General features: G+C 38.4%; 1 protein-coding gene across 1 annotated transcript in view; it reads left to right on the top strand.

Annotated features, from left to right (window-relative positions):
- Positions 1-10,171, top strand: part of LOC109912952 (TNFAIP3-interacting protein 1-like) — a 66,903-nt gene extending 56,732 nt beyond the window's left edge. The window contains exons 9-12 of the mRNA XM_048604486.1: positions 188-262; positions 4,479-4,646; positions 8,143-8,221; positions 8,763-10,171. Of these exons, the coding sequence (XP_048460443.1) occupies positions 188-262; positions 4,479-4,646; positions 8,143-8,221; positions 8,763-8,794 (354 nt within the window). The 3' untranslated portion in view covers positions 8,795-10,171. The remainder of the gene's footprint in view (positions 1-187; positions 263-4,478; positions 4,647-8,142; positions 8,222-8,762) is intronic.
- The last annotated feature ends 360 nt before the right edge of the window (positions 10,172-10,531 follow it).

The following is a 10,531-nucleotide window of genomic DNA, read 5'->3' on the forward strand; positions in this document are numbered from 1 at the left end:
CTGCACCTTGTTGTCTCGGATTCTCCAGCATCTGCAGTTCCTACTATCTCTGATTCAATTATAACCATAGTAACTGCTTTTCTATGCTGCCAATTTGATGAACAATTGTTTCATGTTCCACTCACTTTTTTGATCACGTGGGCAAACATAACTGAGGGGAACCTTGCTCTTTTTTTTTTAATCACAGCTTAAGACTTATGAGGAAGACTTTATCAAGGAAAGGAAAGAAAAAGACTTACTGGGGAAGAAGCTGAAAAAGCAGGTAGGGGACCATACGATTAAAATGGTAACATGTGAGGCCTTTGAAAATAGCACCTAATAAAACAAGTATATATTAAGAATTGGTTAAATGGATCTTGATTTAACATAAAACTTTGTGCTATTAATCATTCTTTTCTTAGAAGGAAACTACTGAGGGTTATTAACCACATCCTCAACACAACTAAACTAGCTGCAAGACAAATGAACCTTTATATCTAGTTGGCAGGCTGTGCCAAGTGAAACATTTACTCACTAGATCACGATGGGACATCTGTGCTATCTAATAGCACCGTGATATAATGTGTTCATAAAATGACCATGTCAGCTACCTTTGCTATCTATTAATCCAGCCATATGATAATATGATGGAAAATCAGTGTTGGTTAAAAAACCTATAAAGGTATTTTTAAAAATGTACTCAGCCCACTATGGATTTGAATTTCTCTGTTCCAATCATTCATTATTCTTTGGGGAGTAAAATGTTCTGAAGCTGAGTCATATGGCCTGATAAGGTTCTGTCTTTTTGTTTCTGGTCTTTGCTGAATGCAGAGTCAGGAGCAACTTCTGGTGGTTACTGTTAGAACCAATAAGCTGACTATGAGTGAGAGACGAAATCATTGTGTATTCCAACGCCAAATAAAGTGAGGCCCATGTTGAATGAGTGAGAGTAATTTAGGTACTTGGCCATGATGTTATTGCATGATCAAATCATTTACCCACTCGGTTTAACCGATAACTAACATTTTCAGTGAGGTTTACAAGGCATTACAGATATCTCTAGAACAAGTCTCCCAGCATGAGTCACTGCCCTTACGAAACTGTAAGAATATTTGATTGCAGTTGTTTCTCAGGGTACGTACTTATCTACATTTTTCATTTGCAAAGCTATTTCTGTATATCCGAGGTAATCTTAATAGATAGCAAAGATTACTGTACCATTAACTTTTGTAATTCATTTGTGACCTTTGACAACTTCTGCAGATAAAATAACTAGGATGGCTCAACTGGCGCTGAGACCCTGATGCTATTATAGTCAACAATACCTAAATGTCCTCTGTCACTGCTGCCCATTAGGAGGCATTCACAGACAGCATGGGAAATTGCTTAATCATCAGCAAGCCATTTTAAACAAGTGAGCCTTGGACTAAGTGGCAGTCATGATTAAAACCTCACGCTGCCCTCATGCGCTTGTCCAGTCTTTATCTGCTCTTGCCATAATTTGATAGTCAGTGTCTTTGGAGGAGGGTGGTAGGTTGGAACTTCAAACAATGGCAGTTAATTTTTCAATCAATTGACCCAGAATAGGAATATGTCTTCTAGACATTCAGCTGCATATTCGAATGTGAAAAATTTGTGTTGTGCTAAATTTGTGTTGTGCTAAATGCTGTTTGAATTTGAACAGCTAGAATACACTTCCTTTTGACTTGTTGATTTATTTGGGCATTTATTAATTCCCAAATTCAAAGTCCCAGCTATTACTGAAGCTTGGGGGGTAGATTTTGACTTTATGTAAAACAGGGTCATGGACAATTGACAGCATGCTTGACATCATTCCAAATTTTTATTTCCACTGGCTTCATGAGTGCAATTCTGTGCTCTTAGAGTTGGCAGGAAGGACATCTAATTAGGGGCTGTGGTGACATACCTGATGCCTCTCTCTTTCTGCTTTCCATCGGAATTAAGTTTGGGACAGAATACCCAACCGCGAATCATCCCTCTGTCCTTCCCTGCAATGCCCCACAGGACTCCACACCGCTCTGCCCATTACCCCCAAGCCTGGACAGTGCTCACCTGTCAGATCAGTCATTAATTTAAATGCAGTTTAACGAGGTGTGCTAAATCTGGTAAATTAAACCAAAGAACCAACCTGGATTATATGTTAGTTGACTGGAGAGAAAGTTTAAAAAAGACATGGGGGCAATTTGTGGTTCACATGTGGAATGGACTTCCTGAGGAAGTGGTGGATGTGAGCACCGCTACTGCAAAATGCAGCTGAATGCTGAGAAGACATATTCCTGTTCTGTGTTAATTCATTGAAAAATTAAATACCATTATTTGAAGTTCCAATCTACCCAGCTCTTTGCTGTTATAAACACTGTCTTGCAAAGGGTCTTACTTAGATAACTACATGAACAGGAAAGGTTTGGAGGGATATGGGCCAGCAGCAGGTAGGTGGAACTAGTTTAGGTTGGGATTATGTTTAGCATGGACTGGTTGGACCAAAGAGTCTGTTTCCGTCCTGTATGACCCTATGTTGGAAGTGACGTTTTTATCAGTGGACATGATATATGGTTAGTGCCTATGATGAGTCTGGACTGCATAAATTAGGAGGGTTGTTATATAAGCACATGGAGCACAATTATCTCCTCCCCAGAAGTGGTAAGAAAAGTACCAAAAAGAGCAAATAATTGGGTGAGGTGGTCCTGGAGGGATACTTGTCTCATTTCCACTTCTGCCATTAAGTTGTAGTCCAGTTGGGAGTTTTCTTACTGCCAATAAGGCTCTTATGTGGTCAATCAAGGACCATAATTCACCGCCAGCCCAAATCAGAAGTGATCTCGTTAAGGCTTTTCAAATGTGCAAAAGAAAAGATGGGACAGATGCAGGTATGATGTTTCTCCTGGTTGAGTCATTGGGAACCAGGGGACGCAGCTCCCCAGTAAGGCGGTCATGACTTGGGATTGCAGTGAGCGGAATCTTGTCTCGTTCAGGATTGTGAATTGTTGAAGTTCAGTATCTCAGGATTGTGGAAAATCACTCATTGCATATGTTTTAAAGTAGTGGTTGAAAGATTTCTAAATGCCAGTCATAAAGGGATATGATGATAGTGAGAGGGAAAGGCATTGAAGTGGATGATCCATCTCTCTGGTAGCTAAGCTGATATAATCTGTCCTTGGAAAAGAGATGATCCCAAGGGAAGAGATGACAAATCTATTAAGTGTTGTCAAGAGAAACACCGATACTGTTTTTATTTCCACACCATGCCCCCACTAAAAAAAAATTGAAAAAAAAACTGCATCCTTTTTGTTTTTGGAGTGGCATGTGAAGCCCCTGTGAAGGACTACCATAGCTTTAGTTTTGGCCTTGACTGCCTGACTGAAGGAACGACCAACCTGAATCCAGGAATAAGGCATAGAGTCTACAATCTGATCCTGAGTGTGGTAAAACCCCACTCTCCCCACAAACAGAAATTAACATTTACACCATACATCAGAATCACAAGGAATAGGAACAGGAGAAGCCTATTTGGCCCATCAAGCCTTCCCCACTTTTAATAAGATCATGCCTGATTTGAGTTCAGCATCAACCCAACTCTGATATTTTTCACCATGTTATTTGAATTTCTTTCCTAATTTAGTATCTCAATTTCTTATTCAGAGAAAATAGGAATGGCGGAATATTTTATTTTTGTATTTAAAAGAAACAAAAGTGGAAAAGAAGCAAAATGGAATCTTTTAGCACAGAATGAACTCATTTGGCCTCATGAATATGCCAGTTCTTTGAAAGGGCTGTTCAATTTAATCCCACAAACAGGTCTTTCATCCATAGTTCTGCCAATGATATAGGATTGCATAGGACGTAAAACCTCAGAATCCCTTGTATCATCCTAGAAAACCCCCTTTTTACCATCTCCAGGGTGTTGGCATTTTCTGTGATACTTGGACTCCAGCATAAACCTAGTTAATAACTTGTAGAGGTTTACTGTTTAAGGGGATCATTCGGTTATGGGAGAAGGCAGGAGAATGGGGTTCAGAGACATATCAGCCACACTTCAAATAGTGGACCAGACTCAATGGACTAAGCGGCCTAATTCTCCTACTATATCTTGTGCTGTAATGTGACTTGGTTGGCATTAATATTCAATGCTGCTACTTACAAATCCCAAGTGTGAAGCACACTGCTGTCTTAATTTGCAGCATCAGGATTTGTGAGTATTGTTTTTGAATCTTTGAAATACACTGCTGCAGGGACAATTAAAGGTTTGAAATGCTTGTGAGGGATGCAAATGTAGCCTGAATTAACTTGGAAGCAGGCAATTCAATGGCATTACTGATTGGCTGGACTGATGGAAAATTTCATATTGTTCAGAAGTGCTAGGATGGTATTAGAAGATAAAAGGAGTCAAGGCACATGTCAAGTCAATGGCATAAAATTTGCATGAACCTATTTGACAGTTTCAAAGTAAAATATTTGACTTTTTTGTACATTCTTCTTAGGCTACAGGCTTTTCACAGTCATCTACTACCCCTTACCCACCTCTGGCATATGCACCCTGTGCACCTTACATTAATTATGGACATCCCTATGGAATCCCTGTCCACTATCCAGGTCCTGCATTGATGATGCCTCAGACAGAGAGTACAGGTTATCGGCAGCAACCCATGGTGAGTAATGCTTTGGTTTTTTGCCAAACCGTAAAATGCTTAATATACACCAAAAGAAATTGAAATTTTGATCTCATCCCTAAAGGGAGAGTAAGGTGGAAGGGAGCCATACTATTTTTCATGTTAAGTACTTTACGGATTTCTGTGTTCATATTCAGTTTATGTATTTAAAAGAATAGTTTGTTGCTCCCGTGTGAGTGGGGACTGTCTGTGCTAGCCCTCACAGTTCTTTTTTTCTCCAAATGTATAAATGAGGATGCAATACTGTAATTGGAAATTAGTTATCATGTGACTGGATTTCACTTCGTTTTCTGAGAGTGCAAGGTCTCTTGTTTTTTTTATTCTAGACAACTCCATATTTAGTGCTCCCACTGTAAAACATAATTTACTTTTGGAATACTGCATTCAGTTCTGGCCTCCCTGCTATAGGAAGGATGTTTTTAAACTTAAAAGGGTTCAGAAAAGATTTACAATGATGCTGCCAGGGTTGGAGGGTTTGAGCTACAGGAAGAGGCTGAATAGGCTGGGGCTATTTTCCCTGGAGGATCAGAGGCTGAGGAGTGACTTTGTAGAGGCTTATAAAGTGATGATTGGCGTGGATTGGGTGAATAGCCAAGGCCTTTTCCCCAGGAAAGGGGAGTCCAAAACTAGAGAGCATTGGTTTAAGGTAAGAGGGGAAAGATTTAAAAGTGACCGAAGGGGCAATCTTTTCACACACACGGGTGGTGTGTATATGGAATGAGCTGCCAGAGGAGGTGGTGGAGGCTGGTACAATTACAACATTTAAAAGGCATCTGGAAGGGTTTGGTGGGGGGGTGGAGGCGCAGATATGGGCCAAATGCTGGCAAGTGGGACAAGATGAATTTAGGATATCTGCTCAGCATGGACGCGTTGAACTGTCTATATCAGGCACGTACCCTTTTAATGTCAGAGTTTGATGTTGATTTTTATTTTTCCAGAATTAGCAGGTGATATAATTTTTTTTTTCTTTCACTCGAACGAACCTTGGTAATTTTTCTCCATTTTTCTAACAAACCACGTTTTAATTGCAGTGTGATAGCTAAGTGCCAATTTTAAAAAAAAATTAAAATATTTTGTTGCCATCAGCCAAGAGGAGACTTTCCTTACCTGATTGTAACAAGGTTGAAACCGGATAGCCCAGCAATTGCCTTTTTAATTGTAACCTATTCTGGTTAGGTAGTTATTGATGTTGGTGTTTTGCATTGCTGGTGTGAATTAGCAACAATTAACATGTGAAAGTTGTCACAAGGCAGATAACACATAGAAACTCAGCACAGAATAATAATGCCGTTAAAATTGAAAACAGAGTTATTAGCAAAAAAACTGGTCTTTTATAATATTATGTGATATTCATCACAGCAGCAAGCCATCCCGTCCAACCAATCTATATTGGTGTTTAAGCTTCTCTTTTTTTTCTTGTCTAATTCATAGCTATCTGTTCTGTTCTCCCACAAATGCTTGTCTTGCTTCCCTTTAAATGTAATGATACTCTTTACTTTAACTAGTCCCTGTGGTAGTGTGTTCCATATTCTCACTGCTCTCTCTTTGTGTAAAGAAGTTTCTTTTGAATTTGTTATTTGGTTTCTTCATTATCTTGTATTGATAGCCTTGAGCTGTGCTTTTCCCCAGAAGAGTTTAAAAAAAACTTCCTACATCCATTCCACCAAAATCTTTCATAATTCTAAATGCTTCTATAAAGTCATTCCTTAAAGTCACTTTATCAAGGAAGGAGCGACTCAGCCTGTTTGTCCTATTCTGAAATATACACCCAGGCATTCCTGGTGCCATCTTTGTAAATATTCTGTAGATCCTCTCCAGTACCTGTTGTTCAAAACTACACACAGCACTCTGTGATCTAACTAAGATTTGATGCTGATCTAAGCATAAATTCCCTATTTCTCAATCCTTTACCTCCAGAAACAAACACTTGTGCTTTATTTGCTTTTATCAGGCCTTGCTAAACTGTGGCACAACATTTAGTGATTTGTGTATTTGTACTTCAAGATTCCTTTACTCTGCTACCTAGAATTGCCTCTTCTGTGGAAGGGTGACTTTTCTTTTCATCCTATCAAAATGTACTACCTTACATTTGTCTATGCTGAACTTCATTTAACAATTAATTAACCATTCTTCAAGTTTATCTATGTCCTCCTGCATATTTTTTTGCAATCCTCCTCGGATTTGGTTATCCCAGCCAATTCGATGTGATCTACAAATTTTAAAAATTGCTTTTTTGATTCCGTTGTTAAAATTGTTATTCTAAATCATGAACAGTCATAGTCCCAGCATCGATTCTTGTGGAAAATCACTTCTGTTCTTCGCCCTCTCTGATTTAACTAACTACACGTAACTCCCATTCACTGCTTTCTGACTTGAAGCCAGTAAAACAGTCCATTCAGCTAATTGTCCCCTGACTCCACATTCTCTGACCTTATTCATTGGTCACAATGTATTGCAGCAACTCACCACAACTTCATTGATAACAGCTTCCAAACCCTGTGATCTCCACCGTCCTAGAAAGAGTGGGGCAGCAGGGAAACCCCACCTGCAATTTCCCTTCCAATTTACACATCATTCTACCTTGGAAATATGTCACCATTCCTTCATTGTGGTTGGGTGAAAATCCTGTCTAACCGAATTGTGAGTGTACCTATACCCCAAGGACTGCAGCAGTTTGATAAGGCAGCTGACCACCTTCATAAGGGCAATTAGGATGGCCTGGCCAGCAATAGTTAAATACTGTCAACAACTTTTATTTTAAAAAAATGTCTATAATGAGGCATTGGCAATAGTGAATCAGCATCCCATTTTATATCATAACTGTTTGTTTGTTTATTTTTTGAGGGGAAAGACGTTCAACTCCTTAGTTTTTTTTCCCCCCAAGATAAATTTCTTTCCCATTGTTCCATGCATAATGTTGCTGACAGGTTGATTGGTTTCTCCCCTTTAGACTACAGGTAAGGTCTAAAACGGTTAAAGTTTCTTGTAGAGCTCTCTCCTGCCCCAGAGATAACCTGAAATCAAAAAGAATGGAAAACGTAACCAAAGGTCCCTTTTAAATTCAAAAGTGTTGAATTCTACAGCAGCTCTGTACTTAGAGAAGAATGCTCAAGGCTCAGGCTGTTGTACATTCTCATATTCAAGTATCCCTTTAATTCTGCTTCTTATCATATATTCTCTGCCATTTTTCATTCTGATCTAAGTTCAAAGATGATGTTTAATTTATCTTTCTTGCCAGGTGCCCTGTTTCAAAAGAGAAATACTTGTAATTGCTATCTAACCCAACATGATTTTGCTTTATGTTTGTGGTCGAAACATACTTAAACTTTGTTTTCCCCCCAAACATGACATACTATTTAATTTTTGAGCTACCTCTACAAAGAATCCAAGAGTCTCTTATTATTTTCATCAACCGTTCAATAAATCCCCCGTCATCTTATTCATTTTTCATGTATGAATACTTTGTCATTTGCAGCCAGAGTGTCCCTGGTATCTTCCATACTCCAACCAGCTTTCACCAGATCACCAAAATGGTCAAAAATGCAGGCCAAAAGGTAAGAAACAGACTAGCCTTGGACTAAAGCATTTTAAATAAACTTGCTTTATTCTTGGGATTAAAGTTTGTATATAAAAACTGAAAGAACTGCGGATGCTGTAAATCAGGAACAAAAACAGAAGTTGCTGGAAAAGCCAAGCAGGCCTGGCAGCATCTGTGAAGAAAAAAATCAGAGTTAATGTTTTGGGTTTGGTGACCCCCACCTGTTCTGAGGAAGGACCACCAGACCCGAAATGTTAACTCTGATTTTTTTCTTCACAGATGCTGCCAGATCTGCTGAGCTTTTCCAGCAAATTCTGTTTTTGTTAAAGTTTGTAAATTCAGTTTCATGGATCAAATAAACTTGTCTGTTTGGCTCAGTATTTTTGTGTACTTTCATTCTGGAGATTCTGTTTTTAAGTTCGACTTTACTGAGTATATCTGCATATATTTATGTTTAACACGAGCTAGCAGACCTGCACTCAAATCCAATTAAAATGCTATTTAGAAATGTATTAAACTGATCCTAAATTTTCTTTTCCTCTCGTTTTAAATTGCAGATATTACCTCAACAAAAAGAAATGCAAAATAGCAACCATGGAATAAAACTGATTTGCTATGAATATTTATCAAATAAATATTCAAACAACACTAGGCCTTTGCTGATTTACTGCCCTGTTGCAGTTGCTGCTGTTTAATATATTTTTGAAGTATGTTCTTTGTTTCCGTTTCTAAAATAAAACATAATAATATGTTAAATATGAAACAAAAGCTTGCCTTTTCAGCTGTGTCAGGAATGAAACGATTTTCATTTGCATGGATTATTTAATGTAGTAAACCATCCCAAAGTTTCCATAGGGGCGTCAGCAACTTCAGTATCCAGTTACAAAGGAAAACCATCAGTGATGAGGAGATTGTCTTCTGAAGCGGCATTGAGCAGTTTAGAAGAATGAGAGGAGATCAGATGCAGTATGTAAGAAGCTAATGGGGTATTGACAACGTAGACAAGGATGTTTCCTCATGGACTAATTTAAAATAGATGAGAGATTACTTCCCTCAAAGGGTCATGAGTCTGTAGAATTTGCTATCCCAGAGTATGGTGGATGTTGGGACATTGAGTAAATTTCAGCAGGAGGTAGACAGGCTTTTGGTTAGCATTAGTTTGAGGCTGAGATGAGATCAGCCATGATTGTCTCAAATGGTGGAGCAGTCTCGATGGGCCGAATTACCTACTTCTCTTAGTTCTTATGTTCTTCAAAATTGGGACAACTGATGTGATGGAAACTGTGTAATATATCTTATCATTTTTAGAATTTGGATCTTTCAAAAAGGCAGGTGGGTTTTAATTAAATCTGTGAAGTTTTTTGGTCGCAAAAATGATCATAGCCAATTTTGGGATAGTAAACGAAATAAATCATTTCCAAGAAGACGTTATGACTTAAACCAACTGCCTAACAGACCTCCTGTGGTATTAATGGGGGAAATATGTTTTATACTGTTAGGTTTATGGTGGGCAGAATAAACCTGTTAGGGCAACTAGTTTAGTCTTAACTTCAGAGCAGAAGATTCAAAGTTTGTTCTGAAGGTAGAACAGTTTCTCTGAGCAGGGGACCTGGCGATGTGGTTTCTTACCAGTGAAATTTGGATAGAAACCTTCAAGTTGTTAGAGCTAAGAAAATTTAGAGTCTCAGAATTGTGGAAGCTTCATACCATGAAACCCAGAAAGCAATCCTAAAATCGTCTCTACATTTAAACTTTAAAAAGAACTGGACAGATAAAGATCAACTAAAGGTTTAAAAGCTGAGTTAGGAGTGACTTTTCTTTGGGATTGAGTCATTATAACAGGTGGTGTTGGGAAACCATTTGAAACTTTGATGTTTGTGTTAAGATCTTCCTAACTGTATTATATATGTATAGCTTTGTCTGCTTTTCTTTTATGTAATAAACTTGTTCTTTTTCTAAAAGAAAATTTGCAGCCTTGTTTGAATATGTTTATGTCTAACCACCGTGTTAACCAACTACAGAAATTAAACACATGATCCATCAAGCCAGATTTCATTTGTGGGTCTGAATTATCTAGTATTTCCATCAGTTGGGATCATAAATGATCAACCATAGAATCAAAATTGTTAGCGCAGGAAGAGGCCATTCATGTTTGTACTGTCTCTGAGTATTCAACTTATCGCCAATCTCTTTCCTTTTTCCCCAGAAATTCTCTCCATTGTTTATATCTTGATAATCATCCAATGCCCTCTTGAATGTCTCACTTGTACCCGCTTCCCCCAAACCACCAGGCAATGCATTCCAGGCTCTAACGTTTACTGTGTGA

This window comes from Rhincodon typus, chromosome 1 (genome assembly GCF_021869965.1).
Source record: "Rhincodon typus isolate 14 chromosome 1, sRhiTyp1.1, whole genome shotgun sequence".
Classification (NCBI taxonomy): domain Eukaryota; kingdom Metazoa; phylum Chordata; class Chondrichthyes; order Orectolobiformes; family Rhincodontidae; genus Rhincodon; species Rhincodon typus.